This window comes from Symphalangus syndactylus, chromosome 21 (genome assembly GCF_028878055.3).
Source record: "Symphalangus syndactylus isolate Jambi chromosome 21, NHGRI_mSymSyn1-v2.1_pri, whole genome shotgun sequence".
Lineage (NCBI taxonomy): Eukaryota > Metazoa > Chordata > Mammalia > Primates > Hylobatidae > Symphalangus > Symphalangus syndactylus.
Window position 1 is genome coordinate 39,555,674 of NC_072443.2, and position 22,301 is coordinate 39,577,974.

At 36.9% G+C, this 22,301-nt stretch overlaps 1 protein-coding gene across 2 annotated transcripts in view; it reads left to right on the forward strand.

Moving 5' to 3' along the window:
- Window positions 1–22,194, forward strand: part of GAP43 (growth associated protein 43) — a 100,125-nt gene extending 77,931 nt beyond the window's left edge. For both annotated transcript variants that reach the window (XM_055259649.2, XM_055259648.2), the window contains one exon: window positions 21,502–22,194. In XM_055259649.2, the coding sequence (XP_055115624.1) occupies window positions 21,502–21,590 (89 nt within the window). In that variant the 3' untranslated portion in view covers window positions 21,591–22,194. The remainder of the gene's footprint in view (window positions 1–21,501) is intronic.
- Window positions 22,195–22,301: the final 107 nt, after the last annotated feature.

Below are 22,301 nucleotides of genomic sequence, written 5' to 3' on the forward strand. Positions count from 1 at the left end.
AGACAAAAGCAGCTTCTGACAGCCAGGAGCTGGCTTGGAGCTCACAAGTTAGCCTTAGTGTTCTCCTGTTATATATAAACAATTTTGCAGAACACCAACATCAGACAAGGTCACTTTGTGTGATGGATCAGGACAAACAAGACCACCATAATAATCATGTCTGAATGCAGACTAAATATGCACATTGTCCAAACCATAAAATGTCTGAATATTTCCTCAGCCTGGCCAATATGAATAATGATGCTTACTTTATTCCTCCCTCTTCCTAGATGATATTTATTGAGATGCCTAAAAATAAAATTACTCCTGTTTTGTGACAGCATTCCAATCCAGAGCAAATTTCTGTTTCCCTAAAACCACCTCCAAATCACCTAACATCTGCCCAAATAAAGCCCTTTCTAGTCCCTTCTTGTGAGACACCTCATGATTCTCCATGCATAGAGTCTTCCTAGCTGCAACATGTAAATAAACCCACCTTTGCTCAACTATGTATGTGTTCCTTTTAGTCTTGGCTGTAAGTGGTTGATGCTCCATAGAATTTCTCTCTATATTATTATGTGCACTAAAGTTAACTTCAGTGAAAAAGTGTTTTTCTCATTTTCTCCCACATCTAAATATTTTCTATACCATCTTTACCCCAAATTTATTGCTATACCTTCCTGAATTCACTAATTTTCTCTCTGAAATCTCATAAAAACCTAATGTAGAAGACAAAATTAACTCTATTTTTTCTATCTCTAGTATTTTCCCATTTTTGATCTCAATAATTACACAGGATGCCTCAGGGCACAGATGATTTTATAATTATCTTTACTACTCATTGAGAAATTTATTACCTGAATTAGCAGTGATGACAAGGCATGTAGATCAGACTGACAGGAGACATCAAACATGACCCAGTCAAATGACAGTAAGACTATGACAAAATGTTTAAATTTAGTACACTTTCCCTTAAATCCCAAGGAAAGTTATGTTCCCTGTTTCAGACTAAAGGGTGTCAGATAATTTGTTGGGGCAGCAGCCATCTCCTCTCCCGTTCATATTATGATCTGTCAGCTTTAAGTGACTATTTTAGCTACCACTATCCACAACAGAGAAGAAGTTTGGAAGAGGTCCACCTTGGGAACAGAATGATATGTTAAGATATGACTCTACTCGTTCTGATATTAGTATCTTCTCTACCACCCCCTGAAATGCCAGCTTGGTGTACTGTCATATATCCTCTGCGCCCCTCTGTGAGATCACTCACCACTCACCGTCTCTCTTTCAAGTGAGTTCTGTACCTGGCTTTGGAATCAGTATCATTGTTATTCCTGGGGTAGGGTCATTTAAAGAGCCCTACACACAATTGGCTCACCACCAAGTCAAATGGTACCCACCAATAATTGGTTTCTTACTTGGGAACAGTTCCATTAACTAGACTTCTGCTTGGTTTGCATTACCTACATCCCTATCTTATCTGTTTTAAATTCTGGTTTCTCCAAGGCTAAGGCCTAGCCTTATTCTCATCCATTCTCTTGGAGATGGTAATCCTGTTCTTGGACCTATAATTAGAAGGCTCTATTGTTGGCTGACGGATTTCCCCAAATGTCCATGGTTGGTTTACATTGGGCTTTTTTAGTTGCTGTGTTCTACCAACCTCCAATGTTTGTTGACTACTTCTGCTGTGGACCTTCTATTTTATTATTTCTCATAATCATAAGCCTCAGACATTCCACCCCCGCAACCTGTCCTTCCTCCCATTGGCTATTACTGATTCCATGCCCAAATTGTAGTAGTATTGCTAGACTCAATTCTCTTTGAGTCTGGTATATTTAACATCAATTATATTAGTACAGTTCCTATTTTTAAATCTTTTCTTTCCATTTCTTCGCCTCCATTAGAGAGATGTTCCTCTGAGAAAGAAGAATCAACAGATATAGGTGCATTTGGGAGAGAGGGTTTTAAGTTTGAATCACTGAGAGAATGTTAAGGCCAATCTGGTTACACTTGTAGAGATAATGGTCAGGTGATGTCTCAAATAAAGACATCAGATTGGAGCCAGGAGTGGAGTCAAGATTGTACTTACTTACTTGGGAAGTAAGAATTTGGAATTTAAGAATTTAAGAAGTCGGAAGCAGAATTTGGAATTTGATAGATATGAGACAAGGAGTTAAAATTTCATGATAAAGAAAGTAATATGCTTACAGTGATCTTTAAGGATTAATGATAGGACAGTGGTAATATAAATCAGGCAGTTACCTGGATAGAGGTCAGGATTGAAGTCATTAGAGGGAATGAGATTTTCTGATACAGAGTCTACAAGGATAATGTAGACTTGAATCTTGGATTGCGGTCATGTTAGGGGACAGAAAGAAAAAACTAGACCCAGAATGGCAAAAGAAAAGCTAGAAAACAGCAGAAATAAATGCAGAATATAGTGCTCATTGAAGCTAAGAAAAAGGAATATTTTAAGAAGGTGTCAAAGCCAAAATGCACCAACAGTTAAGGAGATGATTTTACTTAATCTGTTGCAAGAGACTCCAGGTCTCAAGATCATGTCTTGGCAGGGTGGTTTTCCATTAGACTTTTATAGGAAGGAGTAGACAAGTTATAGGTCAGGTAATTTTGTGTTGTTTTGCAATCAGGGGAAGTCCAGTCAAGTAAACAGGATTTGTTTCTCTGTGTGTGTAGCTCATTTCAAAGGAAAAAATTCTAATCTCAGCTAAACATCCATGAGACAAAGAATGGAAAGTTAGAGTATCTGTATCTATTTTGGTCAGCAGGTTCAGGCAAAAGGGGAAAGGTCTGTATTTGCCCTTGTTACAGGTAAAGGGGGGGATCATCCCTGAGTCTTACGGGAAGTTGATGCAAGTCATATGGAGAAGAGTGTTCTTCAAGGTTAGCCATTTCCTGGAGTACAAAAAGATGTGGGAGATTTAAGAAAGCAAAAGGCTAAGGGACTTTTCTAATTGTTGATGTTTCGGGAGTACAGTGCTCAGGTGAAGGTCAACAGTCAAAATAAAGAGTACTTAAGGAAAGATAAAGAGCAATGGTAAATGAGAAAAGGCCTTAGGATTGGGAATATGTATATTTATGAAATCAAGGAGAACACTGTTATTAAACACAGTAAAGCTAAAATTCAGTTCACAGAGAAATAAGGAAGGAGAGGTGAGGAAAAGATGGCACAATTCCAGTTTATTTTTTAGTGAAGTTTGATGATTGAAGAAGAAAATAAGATGTTTGTAACTTTATGAGGAAAGAGGCTATTTTTGCCTTTTTGAAGGGCTATCATGTGCCAGAGAATATATTTGAGATATGTTTGTTCTGTGTTATTCCAGAAGACAGAACTCCATAGAAACTTAGAGGGAGTAGATTTCAGCTGAGTATCTGGAATAATTTACTGAAGAGCTGGAATGCCTGTTAAAGCAGAGGCTGTCCATCTGCCTGGGGTATCATAGGGGATTCCTGCATTAGGTGGGGAAATGCTAGAGGATCTCCACAGCCTCTTTCTACTCTGAAGTTTCTGTATGTATTCTGATTGCTTTCAAATAAATAGGATTTTGAAATAAGGTAGATAATAAATAGGAGGCAGTTTCTAGATGTAAAGTATGTCTTGGAAAATGGCTTTATTGGAGAGGAAAAAAACATTGGGTTGAGAAAAGTGAGAGATGATTTTTCAAATGGCTGTATTATATGATAGGCAGAGCGTACATGACGCTATAGTGCTATCCTCTAAAAACATGGACTCTCCATGACTCTTTGTTCTTTAACTGTTTATTGTTTCAGTGTTTCCAAATAGTCAAATCTATAACATTCTTTGCCACTAAAAATAAGTAAAGAGCTTGGAGATCTTTGACTAAAAAATGAAAAATCAGTACAAATACTAACATCACTTTTTCAATATAGTTCTGGTTGTGTTCCAGTGAGTGCTATTAATTCCAAAAGTGATTTTTTACTCAAAAGCAGCACCGTAATTTGACAGGCCCCAGGAAGCCAAGGCACACAATGACTGCAAAATGGATTGTCCCAGTAAGAGATGGAGATTGCATTTATTTACACACATGCAAGTATATAATGCAAGGCTTTTTTGTTATAATAATATTTAAAAAATTAACTCCCAAACTGAGTTAAATCTTCACAGTTGGCTTTTTAACATTCTGCTGGCACTGGAGGTGAAGGGGGTGGTAGATGGGAGGAATTATCTGCACTTTTATTTCCTCTTCCTCAGGATAGTGAAACGATCTCTTAAATTCTTAGATATGATAGCATTTGTAGTAATTTTAGCTATCTCTGGATTTTCATTCTCCAGTAACTCTTAAGCCATTTAGTCTATGAAGCCTACCATAATCAAATGCTAACTATTCAACCTTAGTTACTAATTTTAGAGGTCTCCACTTGTTTTCTTTCTGCATAAAATATCCACTTCACCTCCCACAATTTGAACATAACATGTTAGAATTTGATAAAACAGTAATCCTCAGCCATGATTCTGCAAGCCTCCACAGTATCTAAAATTACTTTTGGTAGGCCTTAAAGCAAAATTATATTGAATTACCTTGCATTTCTCCAACAAAAATAGGAATGGAGGGATGGAAGAAAGAAGGGAGAGAGGAGTGGGGTAATACAGTACATTTAGGACTCTAGGAAGAGATGCAAGTTAAAATCAAGCAGTGTAATATACTCATTCCCCAAGGCTATGAAAGGCAATATGATCTAACGGAGGATTGCTGAATTCTAATTAGCTGTGTGTCTTTGGACAAGTCACAGAAACTCTTCATCTTTAGCTTTTCTCATAGAGAATAAGGAACTGAAATCAGATCATCTCTAAGGTCTCCTTCAGCTTCTGTTACTTTGTGATTTCATGAACAACTACAAGCTGAGTCTGTGACAATATATACAGATTTTGTATTTTTGTCCTGATTTATGTGGCTTAGCCATTTGCTTTGATAAAATTAACAAGACAACTGCCAACTCTCTAGTTTACTTTGTGCTGTGTAGATACAGCCATAAGGGAAAATTAAACAACAAAGACAAATAATTGTCTGGCTAATCTCAAGTACTACCCAAACACATCATGCCGAACCATGGCAAGGCATGAGCTGAATGAATATGACCCATAAATGCAGTGCTTTTATTTAAAAATTTAAATGTTACCCAAGCAATAGATATAAATAGGAAATATTTTTAGGCAGCTGTAGTCACTATTGGTGTCATTCTTACAGAGCTAAAATTATGTCTGGCTTTAGTTTCTGTATTTTAACCCTGGTGTCAGATAATTAAATCATTTAATCAAATATCAGATCATGGGATTTGGCAAACCTAGATCTGCTTTTGCTTTTAAAGGTAAGTATTGGAAATACCAACTTTATAATAAGGAATATTAACTCATCATATATTAAAACATTTAAAATAATTTATTGAATTTTTAAATGGAAATCAGTATAACTGAAAGATAGTTCTTTAGCTTTCTCAAAGTCTGGCAGACACGAATTACTACAGTAACACTTTTATGATTGATCTCATTAGATGAGATCTAGGGTGACATTGTTGAAAACAATGGGTATAATAGAAATACCAAAACATAAAAAACCCAAACTTTTGAAAAAGCTGGTACAATGCTTATGCAATCATTCGATGAATGTGAGAAACTGTGAGATGGAAAAGCTAAGAAAGTAGATTCAATAAAAAATTACCAACAAACATGATTAGCCTGTTTAATTTTTCCTCACCTCTTAAGTATGGACCTAAATAATTAACATCAAATACACGAGGTATAATTTTTTGAAAATTATTGACTTCCTCCAAAATGCAGCAGGAGGAATTATAGAAAATCCTTCGTGGAGGGTGGAGGTCGGTGCTAACTTCAATCATGTTTGAACAAGATTCCAAAAGAAGTATGACATCTCTTTGCCTAGAAATCTTTCAAGAGAACAGCCACTTCCTACCCCATTCTGATTCTTTATTCTTCAAAGTCTGCTGGGATTCCCTATTTGAGAAGGCCCAGAAACAAGAGTGTTTTGCATAAGGAGAAAGAAGAACCCCATCAGCGCAGTCTTCTCAAAGGATTTCTCCTTCATCATATGCCTGTCCCCAGATAACTTCAGTACTTCCTGGAAATGAGAACTTTCTCACAAAAAAGCTGAAAAATCTCATTGCATCTTGCCGTTTTCCTGAAACTTAAGGGATCAGTTATTAAAAAGAAGTCTTAGGGTCCTTTTCAAGTATAGGATTCCAGCATTATGATTGAACAAGGGAATTTTTCTTGAAGTTGGATGGAATGTCTTAAGCCTGGAGAATTGCCATCCTCTCTGTAACTTGCCTATTGGATGCAAGATTTACTACCCAGCTGGGGGTAGGCTGTGACTTGGCCTTTTACTCACTCAGTATGGTAAACATGGTTTTTCTACAAATGAAGCTAACTCAAAGGTAAGGTTTTTGTTTGTTTAATCAACTGGCTGCTGTTCTTTAGATGTGAAATAGAGAAGGCTGTTCTGCTTTTAAATACCATTGATATCAGAAAGGTCTTTGCCCTTGAAGGCATTACTGCTTAGTAGCCTTGATTCTTGTATTACTGAATCATGACTTTTCTTCTTTGCTGCCCTGCAAGTTTGGCCGATGGTCACCTTTGCCTTTGTGATCATTTTTGGACTTTGGTCCCTGACTTCAAAGCCTTTTTCAAAAAACTATTTTTTTTTTTCACTCCACAAGCAGAAACTTTACAAGTCAGAGACTCTTCTCTTTCTTTGTCAGGATATTTGAAGACAGTTTCTCTTTGGCTGTGAGTTATGATTGGATAAGCATAAGTTAGAAGGGAAAAGGTTGAAGATAACTCATTTATTAGGCATTCATGTGAGCAAAGAAGTGGCGTTTTAAAATTTTTATTGTCATTTAATGTTCATCACAAATTTATGAGGTAGATATTATTATTCCTATTTTACTTATGAAGAAATGGAAAAGCAGTGAAGATACATATTGATTACCTATATGTGAAACCTCTTAGCACAACGCTTGGCACATAGTAAACATTAACCAATGTTAGATCCCTTCTAGTCATATTATAATGGCCAACACTTATAAGCACTTACTTAAATACGTCATTTATTGATATGGACTTTAAATGAACACATTTAATTGTCATAACAACCCCACGAGGTGGGTACCAATATTATGAAAAATTAGGCAGTGAGAGGTTAAGTAATTTACTCAAGGTCGTCGTGTCAGAAGTAGAATTTATTTATTTATTTGTTTGTTATTTATTTGTTTCTATTTGAGACAGGCTCTTGCTCTGTCACCAAGGCTGGAGTGCAGTGGCTCACTGCAGCCTTGACCTCCCAGGCTCAAGTGATCCTCTCACCTCAGCCTCCCAAGTAGCTGGGACCTCAGGTACATGCCACCATGCCCAGCTAATTTTTTAATTATTTGTAGAGGCTGAGTCTCCCTATGTTGCCTAGGTTGGTCTTGAACTCCTGGGCTCAAGTGATCCTCCTACCTCAGCCTCCCAAAGTGCTGAGATTACAGGCATCAGCCACTGCACTCAGCCTGAGAGACAGAATTTAAATGTAAACACTCTGGCTCTAGAATCAACTCTCTTAACTACTACTCTGTGCATCTAAAAATAGTTATGTTTATAGTAGATATCTATTTCTTACTTTTTCTTTATATATGAATACTTGGTTATAAAATTAGAAGATAGGTATAAAATTAAAGTTAGCAAAAAATGGAGAATGATGGGATAATGATTTTCATGGCTATGAAACAGAATAGCATTGGGTTCCTTTTTATAATCCAATCTTTTTAAATTTACAAACTTTTGCTATTTCCTTTGATCATGGTAACATTATAGGACCATAGGTTTCCTTCCTGAGGTAATTGAGGTTACTTTAATTACTTTGGTGACATCTACATGTCACAAAGCAGTCAAGATATATATATCGGGATACACACACACACACACACACACATATATATACACACACATATATGCCAAGTACCTACAAACATACTTTCCAGGCATGTTTCTAGGTACTTGGTATTCACTGGTGAACAAAATAAAAAAAATCTCTGCTTTTGTGGAGTTAAAACACCAACAAATGTATACCTTTCTTTTGAGAAGTTAGTCCACAGTCAACTGAAGAAGACTAAAAAGATACCACAAACTATGATATAATGCAAGGCATATAACTTCCATATGAGAATGAAGTGGTGAATTCTGTTTAGTGTAAGTTTGGAGGTTGAAAATGTAGTTGAGCTGGGTCATAGGAATTATAAGCAGTAAATCCAAATGAGTCAACCTTGAAGATTTACTACATCCTTCGCTGATATCATTGGCTGGTCTGCCTCCCAACTCCAGTTTTTAATTTTTGGTTAAAGAGATATCTTTGGTCCAGATCTCCATAATCAAAGTCCAAGAAGGGAATTCTTGTGCATATAATTTATTGGTGCAAACTTATAAGAGAATGAGAAAAGAGGATAGAGCAGAGGAAGATACCAGGCAAAGACGAGAGTTCAGGGGAAATGTGGTCTCAGCCTGATCCAACAGAGAGCTCTGAAGCACAAATTGCACCATAGAGGTTGTTTTGTCCAAAAGCAAGGGTACTGGAGTGGAGTCACGGTAGGCAGAGGGGCGTGACCCCTCAGGAACCAGGTTGAGGTGGCTCCTATTTTCTATCCCTTACCCAAGTGGCAGGTGGGGCTGTTAGCAGCCAACACCTCCGGCAGCTGGGGGATGGGAGCATGGACCTGGTAAAGAAGATCCCAGAGGGCCACCAACAGCATCTACTACAAGGAATGTAGGACATCTGAAAGGCATGTGGAGAGATGTAAAGTTGTAGAATATTTGAGTGGCAAGTGAGGGAACAGATGATATTGACAACTGGCTGTTTTTTGTTTTTTGGTTTTTTTTGCTATCTCTTTTTGCTTTGGTGGGACATTTATAAAATCTGAAATAGGTATTATTTATTTTTACTTCACTGAAAAATCTTAAATGCCAGTAGTTTAAATTTAGTAAAATAGAAAAATCAGCACTGTCATTCAGAACCCCAGATTTGCAGTTAGTTCTTGTAGGCAAGTATGAGACTGCCTTTTATTCTGATTAGTTTTGATTAATGGGAACCTCTTTCATTTTAAGTCAGAGTCCACAAATTCACATGTCTTACTCCAGACACCCTGCCTCCTCTTGCTTTTGCAGCCAGAGTTCTTTAGCATTTTTAAATGACTTTAGGCAAAACCTGCACTCCCCAGTTCCCCACAGACCCCACTGCCAATTTTACCCTTGGCCAGATTTTCACATTAATGTTGTTTGCCTGGCCTCTTAGGCAATTGAGTTTGTGAAGGCTGGAGGCTGAAATCCCAGCTCAGGTTTTCACCTAGCTGGGATTCTTCTCAACTGGGATCCTGTGGAGTGAAATGGGGAGATGTAGAATTGAAATTACTGATGTGTTTCTTGTAAACTTCTTTTCAGAGTGGTAAACACATACAATTAACATTGACTTCCTAGAATTAAAGGTTGGTAAATGGATCATGTTCTAAAACAATAACATAAATTTGCTTCTTTCACTCTTAAATTTGCTTATTTCACTCTAAGGCCTGTGTCAAAGAATATATGCTAATGAACCAAATCATGAAGCACTTTTTCATTTTCAAGGTGATGTACAAACATTGACTAAGTAGCTTTTTAAAATGCTAATATGAAAAAAGGTTATTACTGGATAATCAGTTATATTGTAACTGTCCTTTATAGCAGTTTAAAGTCTCAAACGGCATTCTCAATTTTTACTGCATTTTGCAAGTATACATGAACATATATATGTATACACATGCGCAATTGATTTTAATGTTAATTTTAAACAGCTGTTTTCAAGCTTTTTCAGTTTATGGCTCGATAACTTTTTCATGGCACCCCTAAACCTCTGCTTATTAGATAGTTAGGTTCAAGGAGCTTAATAATAGTATATTGCACAGTATCCAACAGATAGTTTCTCCCAAATTTAAAAATATATATTGGCACTCCTGTGAGTTCACTGTAGCACCCACGGATTCATGTGTATGGTTTGAGAACTACAATTTAAAGTGCTGATTCACTATAATGTGCCAAGCAATGTAGATAACTTATGGTTACCATATAAAATAAAAGTTTCGCAAAAGTTTTCTTTCTAGGAAATCACATTCTAAGTCAACCTAGAAAAATTATTCACCTACTCTTTTTTTTTGTCTGTAGGTATCACAGGCTATACCTTGACCTAGTTTTTACTGTGAAAATTGAGAAGTTTGAACTGAGTGAAATAAGTGTTAAAATCAAATTTTGTTTGGAGATAATTTAGATATTTTAACTCAAATATTTAAAACATATTTGTTTATTTTAAACCTGATTAAAACTGATTTGTGGAGTTTTTAAAGAGGGAGAATAACAAAATCTTTTTCTGATTCATTGATCAGTATAAAAAAGCACTTATATAGTTGAATATCAGTGACATGGTTCTGCTTATTCCAGTCTTTCTTTTATAACTTGGTTTAGTTCAAATCTCTGAGAAATCCATTAAAAATTGTTTTGAACCAAATTTTGGGGATATATAAACTGTTTTTATTGAGACCAATTAGCTCTCCAACCTCTTGCTTGTGTCCATGGTTAGAGTTCATAGCAAAAAAATTTCATTATTTAATGTCCCTTCACAGTGAAAACTGGGTAAAAAAAATAGTTAATAATAAAATTCTGTTGAAAATGAACCCTCCCAAAGTGAAACCTAGATTTTATGATTTTTGTCCACTCAAATTATTTAAGAACGTAGCCTATTTTTTTCCTTCTTTTCCATTTTTATGTTTGGTAAGATAATTAAACCAAACTATCAGCTTCATTGTCTCAGCGAATCCAGCCTGCCAAGGCATAAAGATAAAGCATATTTTTGGGTTTTGAATGTCATCTGCACCAGTCTCCTAGAAAAATATCATAACATAAAGGAAAGAGTACTGGGCTATGAGTCAGGAGTCCTGGATTTCAGTGCTGCCTTTTTCAATTTTATGACCATAGAGAAATTACCTAATCTCTTATAGCTTCAATTTTCTTATCAAAAAATTGGGTGTTAAAGTATCTCTTACGTTACTTCAAGCTTTAGAGTTCTGTGGTTATACCATATATCAAAGTTCTTAAATAAAGCTATAAATTCTTCACGGTTATTTGTGTGTGTGTGTGTGTGTGTGTGTGCACGCACGTGCATGTATTTGGAATTGCCCTGGGAGAATAGAATAGTCCTTATTTCAAAAAGAATTCAGGAAATTATTTGAAGGCAAAGTGCTATGAGCCAACACTGCAACTGTGATAATGACCACTTGCAATCAATTTATGGCAAGCTCACAAGAATTTGAAAATGCTGAGAGAACAGAGCCCCTGAAACTCAGGTCTTTAGAAGTCCATGATAAAGTTTGGGCACACATGGGATTTTTAAGTTCTAAATACACACACACACACACACACACACACACCCTACAGAAAGGAGGAAAACAAAAATTCCTAGGATGAAATGTTTCTAATCATCACTATTAGTTAACAACACTCACTATCACATTACTTTTCTATTCTCAACATGGCATTTCTCATAATTTCTCAGTGCCATCGGAGCCATCCGTGTTTATCTTTAGGCTGACTCTGCATTCTACCTCTTCCCTCCAACCCCCAAACAAACTGAAGCAATGCCTCAATAGACCCACAGATTCCACTGCCAGCTCAGCATGTAATTTAGCTGGGAGCAGGGATGAGGGAGTGATTTTATTTGACTGTTATACTAAAGTGAGAATACCCTTAATTTATGTTTTAAATTTTAACCTTTAGAAGTTGACTTATTCATTGTAATAATGGTAAGAAATAAAGTTAACATCATTTAACTTAATATATTTACTTCATCTTATTCCAAAAATTATTGAAGGCAAGTAGGCAAGCCATGTAAATTATAATTATTGATGTTTCTGCATATTTCTAGTTGGAGAAGAAGAGAGAACACTAATTTTTGATGATTTGGTAGACATTCTTTATAAATAATGTTTTAAGAAGTTTTCAAGGCTAGTCAACTTGCACCTTCTTTGGCTTTAGTTTTAATTTTTTTAAAAAAACTCTGGTTTTTTTTCTCCATTAAGAAAAAAACACTGTCTTTTGTTCTGTAGACTAGAAATATTATATTCTGTCCTAGTTTTATAAGAGTAGCCGTCTTTAATTAATAGTCACTCATATCTTCTGAGTAGTGCTCTCTAATTAATTAGTCACTCATATCTTTGTTTTCTCATCAGAGTCAGACTTTACAGAAACATTCTAGAGAAGAAGGTCTCTTAATCATCTGGGAAAGAAGCTTTTTGGGGGGTAGTGGAAGAATTGCTTTTTTTCTGTTGAGACTATTAAACTTGGGCAGCTAGAATTAGGTTGAGTGAGTTTCCCAAATCCTTCATTTCCTGAAGGTTGGATTAAAATTCAGCAAACCTCAAACCCCATAAATTGGATTAAAATCTCGACAAACTACATTCTGCACTTTAGATTTTATAAAGCACTTTCAAATACCTCCCTTCAAACTCCAAACAACCAACAATAAGGCAGGGCAGGCATTATTATTCGCATTATGTGTAAATTAGGAAACTGAGACAAAGAAAGGAAAAGCATCTTCTCTGAGGTCATATGATTAGTTAGTGGCAAAGTTTAGGCTAGAATAGGAATCAGCCTGGTCTTAGGCCTAAACTTGAGGGAAAAAGTAGACATGTAGATGGCATATTGCAGATATCACTGGGACCCCATCATGCTGCCTCTGATTTTTCTTCTTGGTAACTCTTTGAAATCCGTAAGTATATAGTGTTATTAGCAAAAAGGTTATTCTCTCTTTCAAGTGCTTGGAAAGTAAGGAAGAAATGGGGGCAGAGGTGTTATTTGCATAATTCTCCTCACATCAAAATGAAATATACTGGCTTAGTGTTTTGAAAGAAACTTCAAATGTGAAACATAGTAATGAAATGAGCAAAATGTGGATCACAGTGACCACTGAAAGCCATGATCCAGGCTCCAGATGGACATCTGGTATACAGCTAAAGAAAAAGACTGTGTGAGCAACAAAAGGGCCATATGTGAGTTAGCTGCCAAAGATTTTTTTAATTATTATTATTACTTTCCTTTGAGCTTTTGAGGTGATGATGCTTAATATTCAAGAAAGATGAAAATAAAAAGAGAGGAAGCAAACACACAGCCCATTGGTGATTGGTAGAGTAATTGTGGGCATGGCCCCAGGATGACAGCAGCTTCTATTTAATCAATGTTGACAAGGCTGGGGAGAGCTGGGCAGGTCCCAAGAGGTAATGTTTTACTCGGAAATCCACTCAACCTAATTTCAGTAATGTAGGGCTGTGGAGGGGCCTGGACTGGAGCCAGAAAACAGGGCCATTAGAGCTCAGCATAGGCAAAGGCAGCTGGGAACATCGCCATCCCTCCAGCAGCATTGCAACCAGGCTGCCTGGCTGAGCGCACAAGCAGCCGCTGCTGCATATGCTCCTGGTATTTGCTCACCAACAGAATGCATCGACATGCTATTCTCATCCTTTCGAGGAAACGAATGGAATGCATAAAGGCAAGAACTGCTTCCAAACTCTATTTTAGCAAGAATCAGAGAGCAAGTTTGGCATATATCTTTCAAGGACCACTGTGAAATTGTCCACCTAATCCCCTGAATCCTTTAAGGCTACCATTACATTGTTGTAAATACATGCAGAGATAACTTAGATCTTTATTGCTGTCTTAGTGTGGTTTTGATCTTTCTTAGGAATTGTGGTTGTGGATCAAGAATATGGAAACTACTATGGTTTTTCCTTTTTCAAAACTTCTGAGATTCATTCAAGTTAGTCAGCTTTGCAAATCCAAGAGAAGTGACCCAGGACGAATTATGATCCTTAGGGCTGAGTGCTTCTTATCTAGCTATTCTTTCCTTTACCATTCTTTCTCCAACAAACAACACATTATTACAGTAATTTGCTAGCATATAAATTCCAAGAACTTAGAGGTTTTTGCTTTGTGTTTTCATTGCTGTGTCACCACTGCTATATTTGCAGTTCGTGGAACAGTGTGTGGACATAGTAAGACTCAATTTCTTTCACTGGATGAATAAATGAATGAACGAAAACATTTTCTTTCTTCCCTTTTGAAGGATCCTTGAGCTATCATGCATCAAGAATGTATGAATTTACTTTCTATGATGTTAACTTTCTCTTTTTAAGTTAACACAGAAATGACAAAATTCACGGAGGCTGCCAGTGAACGTGGTGGTAATCTCTAAGCTGTCTTTGGGCTTGGAAGAGCAATGTTTTTGTCAAGGCTAAAATGCCATGGCATGGGCAGATTACAGCTTTCTATCAGATTCTGACATTTTCTGTCCAAATGACTGAATATAATGTTTGAGACTAAATCTTGGCACAGCTAGAGTATTTAATCAACTTCATTAAATAATTTAATCAAGTTTTTGAGCCTCTAGCTTAAGCCTCTCATATAAATAAGGTTATTTACTCCTGAAAATATGACCATGTTCCATTTGAAAAATTTGTGTCTTGAAAAAACTTTTTTCCCCTAAAAGGAAAAAAAGCCTAAACTACTAAATTTAAAAACTAAATTTAAAACTAAAACATATCATCGGTTTTTGTTTATTGTTTTTGTTTTAGACACATTCTGTTTTATAATAGAACTGGATTTGGGGGATTGATTTTGCCCTCGTAAAGATGGATTTGGGGAGAAGCCATCACTAGGTAGATAATAGTAATAGTCTTAGGAAATTCATTCAATGGTCACTACACAGATACACGCACGTGCGCGTGCACACACACACACACACACACACAGCCCGAGTGTCTTTGGCTGCTATAATAAAACACCATAAACTAGGTGGCTTATAAACAACAGACAAATTCTGGTAAGGGCCAGCTTTCTCCGTACCTTGCTGTGTCCTCACATGGTGGAAGAGACTAGCTAGATCTCTGTTGTCTCTTTCATGAAGACACTAATCCCAGTCATGAGTCCTCTACCCTCATGATTTAACCACCTCCCAAAGATTCCTACTCCTAAGACCATCACCTTAGGGGGTTAGAATTTCAACATATGAATTTTGAAGGAACACAGACATTTAGTCCATAATACTGTGACTCATTTTCGTTTTTCCTGTAATGTCTTAAACAAATTAACAGTACTAATATTAAGTTTTAATGTTTAATACAAGTGAAAGTACTATTCAGAGGCAAACTGAAAAAGAACAAGCATATTCTACGCTTCACCTTGCTGGATTTCAGCCGTCACACTAGCACTTCAAGGCTTTCCTCATTTGCCAGCTCCAGGTCATTGCTTCTACTCACTTGTTCTATGTCACTTGGTGTTGAAAATCACACTTCAATCTTCTAGCCTCTATAGCCTCTTCCTAAGTAATAACTGTCTCAGAGGGAGGTTGATCCGCTAGATGAGGAATGTGACTATTTACTCTAATTGGATCATGGTAATTGGAGTGACCAGCTGGCCTCAGCCATTCATTTGTCTTTGACACTCACCATGATGATCAAAGATTTTGCACAAAATACTAAAGATTACATATTAACTCATCTCTAGCATTTACAAATAATACAATTAGTGCTGGAAAGTGCCAAGACCAGATTTTATATTACAGAAGACTAATCAGGATTCTTCCCTTCATTTTTAGCTGCTTTTAATGGTACAATTTTTAAACGTTGTAAGCTTCAGGCCTACATAGCTGTGGACTGGACTCCCTGCTTTAGTTATCACTCTGAACTCACCCATTCTTTTTGGGCAAAGGTAAAACCAGGGAAAGCAACTAGAGTAAAAGCTGCTGAGATAACTCTGTCCTATGCTGGAATTTACATTGTGGCCTTAGGTAAACCATTCAGTCTCCCTGTGTCTCAGTTTCCTCGGCTGTGAAATGGGGTGATTAAGGTAGATGTGAGAATTAAATGCAATGATACAGGCACACTTCACACTGTTCTGAGCACATAGTAAGAGCTCGAAAATGTTAACTGTAGCTAAATACTTTATACAAAGGACCAGGGAAGTCATAATCCATAATTCTTTCCAGGCAGTTGTTTTAAGCTGCTGAATAGAACAGGTAAGAAACTGTACATATAAACTAAACAGTCGACATTATTTATCACTGCAATGATTTATCTAGGGTTGACATCAGTGGGAGAATAAGCTAGCAATATCAAAATATTCCCTTTGGTATTCAGGCTTAAATGGAACTATTTATACAAAACTTGGTCTGTTTATAATAAGTTCTGCTTTGTCAGAGATTAAAACCTTTCCCAAACTCATATGCAGTCTCCTACCAAAAGTAGAGCTAGCTAGAGCAGGTGTATTATCCACATCTGGCTATTGTTCCTTTATTTGGATGTAGAATTTTAAAAAAATGTTATCATGAGTTCTTAGTTTATCTCACTTTGGAAGTTGTAAAAGATTGTTGCTTTACACTGTTTCCTCTGTCCATATTTTATTTTCCTCCCCATAATTTCTTGGTGGCCTATAAAACTTTCACTGCATCTATTGTCTTGACCCACTTTTTTTGCTGTCAACTAGTCATCCCTTCGCTTAAAACAAAGCAAATATTTTGCTTAATATTCAATAATATCAAGTAAAAAATTAGTTTAATCTCATATATATATATATATATATAGAGAGAGAGAGAGAGAGTTTTATATGTTCCAGCTAACTAACATTTCCTTTTGTAGCCATCTAATCAAGCTTCATCAATTTTAATTTTATGGTTTTTATTTTATACTTTGGAGCCAACAATTTTTTAATCTCTAAAATTTTATAGGTCACTAAAACCCTGTGGACTCTAGCTACTTAGTTTCTAGTGCTGAATTGGTAAAATGAGTTTGGCCACCTGATATAATCGGAAAACCTGAACAAATAGACCTGGGTTTTAGCTCTGGCTTGCTCATAAGCAAGTCATATGATTTAGGGAAAGTTCCTTTATGCACCTAGACTTAAGTGTCATCACCTGTAAAATGAGGCTGTCCAGTCATTCCTTCACTCAACAAATATTTACTGAAGGTCTTTCCTGAATTAGGTTCTGTGCTGGACACGGGATTCAAGGTTGAGCTGAAGTGGGTACTGCTGTTACCCTTGAAGAGTTTATGGTTTAGTGACTGGATGATCTTAAAGGGTCCACTCATTTCTAACACTCTATAATTATACATTTTATTGTCTTTTTTTTTTTTTTTTTTTTTTTTTTGACAGAGTTTTGCTCTTGTCCCCTAGGCTGGAGTGCAATGGCAGGATCTCTGCTCACTGCAACATCTGCCTCCCAGGTTCAAGCGATTCTCCTGCTCCAGCCTCCCTAGTAGCTGGGATTATAGGCATGTGCCACTATGCCCAGCTACTTTTATATTTTTAGTAGAGATGGGGTTTCACCATTTTGGCCAGGCTGGTCCCAAACTCCTGACCTCAGGTGATCCACCCATATCAGCCTCCCAAAGTGCTGGGATTACAGGTGTGAGCCGCCGCACCCAGCCTGAATTTTATTGTCTTTTAAAGGTATATTATAAAAGGCTTTAAGGACAGCAAGGATTTTGCTTTTTTTTTTTTTTTTCTCAGTACCTAAAAGAATGCCTGGCACAGTGCAGGTGTCCAGTAACAACTTATTGAACAAATAAATTAATAAATACTTACATTTAAAATACTTTGAAGCATTTGAGAAAATGAATATATATTGAAGCTCTCTTAATAGAGCTTCATAATTTCCCGTCATAATAAACAGATTTGTGCCAAATTTCATCTTTTGTCCTAGGACCAGGCAACGGATGACAAGAGAAAGTGGGAGAATTTGGGAGGATTTAGCTTGATTGTATTCCAACAAGGGAACAGAAAGTGCAGCTGCATCTCAGAACCACCTGAATGTTCAGGTTTCTGTTTCTGCATTTTTGAGTTTTGTTCCCTTTATTCAACAAACATGCAATTCTCACCTTTCTCAGTCTACTTCCTTTTTTCTCTCATTTCCTAATCTCCCTCTAAGCATACATAATAGCTCCCATGTCTTTATTTTGGAAGGAGAGATTTGAAGTCTTCTCTTGCTCCTATAACTACTATCTTTCTATATGTTTCTGGGTTGTGTAAATCAATATTATGTTTATTTCACAGTTTGAAAAGGGCACTAAAAACATTGCTTCTTGGAACTGATAAGGATGGTAAACTACCTTGGGCATACTTGTAATATCCAAAGATTTGAGCAGGGTTAGGGAACTAAGCAAGCTCTCCAAAAGAATTCCTGATTGTTTTAGAAGGACTTCACTGAAATAAATCTGGAATCTTTCTTCTGGTAGAAAATTAAATAACTCATTAGCACACCAAAATTTTTATAATTCCTGAGGAATACTGCTGATGCATAGAGTATTATAATGATCAGAATTGAGTTAGTTTCATGCAAAACTTAGATAGGTGCACTGTTGTTCAAGAGGTAATAATAGTCACTTTGGAAAGCTATAGCCTTAAAAAAATATTATGAGTAGTAGTAGGTAGCATCACTAGAATAACTATATTTTATGAATAGCTTATAGTGAGTTATGAACTCTATAAAATAAGTCAGACTTTAAAACCTTGGTCAAAAGTGAGTATTATAAGGTAAAGTTACCCATCATAGCTGCTTATTTACCAGACTAGTCTAGTTAGATTCAAAAAACCTAATCTATTTTCAAAAAGTAAGCATTTCTGCTACTGAAGAGCTCTAAAAGAATGTTTTTTGATAGGTGTTTCAGAGAAGAAATTCCAGAAATGTGTTGAATAATGGTGGGTATAAGTGTTCAGCTTTATCTGAATGTAAATATGTAGCTGGCTGATTTAAAAGAGACATATATTTTGATGAGCTCTTTTAATGGTCTCCTTAATGACCCCATTTCTCTAATCTCAACATCTACGTACGGTAAAACTATTTTGTTTAGTATTCCTAGTTTAATCTCCTCAAAGCATAGCTGTATTATATTCCTTGCTCAAGGGCTTTCAAACTATGTCTGTTATCTTCTAATTAAACACAAATTTGTTAGCCCAACAAAATTCCGTGGACTCCAGTTTACCTTTCCAAGAATAATCAGCACCTAGTAGTTGTTAAAAGGAGGACAAGCAATAACAATAGATCCATTTTAAGACACAGGCATCATCAATATCAGGGATTGAGAAAAAAAAACAGTTAATATAGTAGGCCTGGGACTGCTATCCTTAGAAAGGCTTGTTTGTAAAGTTGACCATTGGCTAGCATCTGGGATCTTGGATTTTGAGAAGATTCTCATCATTCCTTAACTGACAAGAGTGTTCACTGGCCATCAGAGAAATGCAAATCAAAACCACAATGAGATACCATCTCACACCACTTAGAATGGCCATCATTCAAAAGTCAGTAAACAACAGGTGCTGGTGAGGATGTGGAGAAATAGGAATACTTTTACACAGTTGGTGGGACTGTAAACTAGTTCAACCATTGTGGAAGTCAGTGTGGCGATTCCTCAGGGATCTAGAACGAGAAATACCATCTGACCCAGCAATCCCATTACTGGGTATATACCCAAAGGATTATAAATCATGCTGTTATAAAGACACATGCACATATATGTTTATTGCGGCACTATTCACGATAGCAAAGACTTGGAACAAACCCAAATGTCCAACAATGATAGACTGGATTAAGAAAATGTGGCACATATACACCATGGAATACTATGCAGCCATAAAAAAGGATGAGTTCATGTCCTTTGTGAGTTCATGTCCTTTGTAGGGACATTGATGAAGCTGGAAACCATCATTCTCAGCGAACTATCGCAAGGACAAAAAACCAAACACTGCATGTTCTCACTCGTAGGTGAGAATTGAACAATGAGAACACATGGACACAGGAAGGGGAACATCACACACCAGGGACTATTGTGGGGTAGGGGGAGGGGAGAGGGATAGCATTAGGAAATATACCTAATGTTAAATGATGAGTTACTGGGTTCAGCACACCAACATGGCACATGTATACATATGTAACTAACCTGCACGTTGTGCACGTGTACCCTAAAACTTAAAGTATAATAATAATAATAAAAAGAGTGGTTCCAGGTGCCTAAAATCATAGTACAAACAATGTGGTTTATGCTGAACATCTATTTTTCTTCTGGGAGTCTGAATTTTGTACCTGCTTGTACAGGTACAGGTAGGGGAGGGTGCCTACCTGACCAATTACCAATGCAAACTCAGTTAAACTTCCCTAATAGATGACATCTTCCATGTGTTACGGTAATTTATTGCTGAAAGAATTAAGCACATCCTGGGTGACTCCATGGGGGGAAGACTCTTAGAAACTTGTTTGGTTTCCTCCAAACTTTGCCCATGTGCAACTTTCTGCTTTGCTTATTTTCTGCTTTGCTTATTTTCTCCTTTGCTTATTTTGCTTTGTGTTCTTTCACTGCAATAAATTTTAGTTATGAAGCAGACTGCATGCTGAGTCCCATGAGGCCTCCTAGCAAATCACTGAACCTAGGGGTGGTCTTGGAGGACACTGACACAGGGAGTTGACTGTTTGGCAACACATATTGTTTCAGAGCAAATAAATTCTTTTTCCACAAGCTAGCATATTAGTAAACTATCAGATAGCATAAAATCAGTTGACTGAGTTCTGTTGGGAAACAAAGGAAAAATTTTCCTTCAAAAAGACATGATATCCTCCCTATTAAGCAAAGCAGTACTATCCCTATGGATAAATGTATTCAGTTGGAATGTGCTTGGCTGCAAGAAACTAAAAACTATTATATTACAATGCTTTAAAGAGGCTAGTGACTTGTTTCTGAGGGAAAGATATCTAGGAGTGGTACAGTCACTCAGTGATGGTTTTTTCTTTTTGCTCCACCGTGCTTAGTGTATAGTTTTTGTCTTCATGGTCACAAGGCAGCTGCTACAGTGCCATGTATTGTTTGATGTCCAAGTGATCAGGAATAGGAGAATGTGAAGGGCAAAACCCAACTCTGCCCTCTCTAGGGACTTCTATCTCTATATAATTGACTAGCACTGTCCCACAGGAGCTGAAAATTCAACTACTTCACTTTCCAATACTGGAAATGAGTGGTAAGAAACTTGGAATGGATGCTCGATGGTCCACATAAATTATCTGTCACAATTCTTCTGACACTAATAGAACAGCAATACAAGATTGTCGTTGATTCCCTGTGTGAAGATCCTGTATGTGGATACCTTGATTGTAAGGCTGAGAGATTAAAGACCACAGTAACTTCTGTTAAGTGGTCTCCTTGTCACTCACATACCTTTGCTCCTGAGTTCTTCCATAGGTGCCACTGAACAGCTTCCTTGAGGTAAATTCTTCTGAACTTGGAACTTATATTAACTGGGATATTAATAATCTCTTTTAATCTTAATGCTCTTATGAAATGACATAAAAAGAAGAAATGCATTGCACCGTTGTATGAGCAGATAAGACAACATACTAACTCTCTCCTTTTCCCCCCATCCTATCTTGTTTTCTTTCTCAGAAGCTGTAGATGAAACCAAACCTAAGGAAAGTGCCCGGCAGGACGAGGGTAAAGAAGAGGAACCTGAGGCTGACCAAGAACATGCCTGAACTCTAAGAAATGGCTTTCCACATCCCCACCTCCCCTCTCCTGAGCCTGTCTCTCCCTACCCTCTTCTCAGCTCCACTCTGAAGTCCCCTCCTGTCCTGCTCACGTCTGTGAGTCTGTCCTTTCCCACCCACTAGCCCTCTTTCTCTCTGTGTGGCAAACATTTAAAAAAAAAAAAAAAAAAAAGCAGGAAAGATCCCAAGTCAAACAGTGTGGCTTAAACATTTTTTTGTTTCTCGGTGTTGTTATGGCGAGTTTTTGGTAATGATGATTCAATCATTTTGGGAAATTCTTGCACTGTATCCAAGTTATTTGATCTGGTGCGTGTGGCCCTGTGGGAGTCCACTTTCCTCTCTATCTCTCTCTCTGTTCCAAGTGTGTGTACAATGTTCCGTTAATCTGAGGAGTCCAAAATATTGAGTGAATTCAAAATCATTTTTGTTTTCCTCCTTTTCAATGTGATGGAATGAACAAAAAGGAAACAATTCAAAAAACCCAGTTTGTTTTAAAAATAAATAAATAAAGCAAATGTGCCAATTAGCGTAAACTTGCGGCTCTAAGGCTCCTTTTTCAACCTGAATATTAATAAATCATGAGAGTAATCAAGGTCCAATGGCTCTGTGTTTCTGTTCTACCTTCTCATTAGTTGGTTGGACATGCTAGGGTCTTACATTTCATCTTTTTCCTCTCCTCTCAGTTTTACACCAACGACC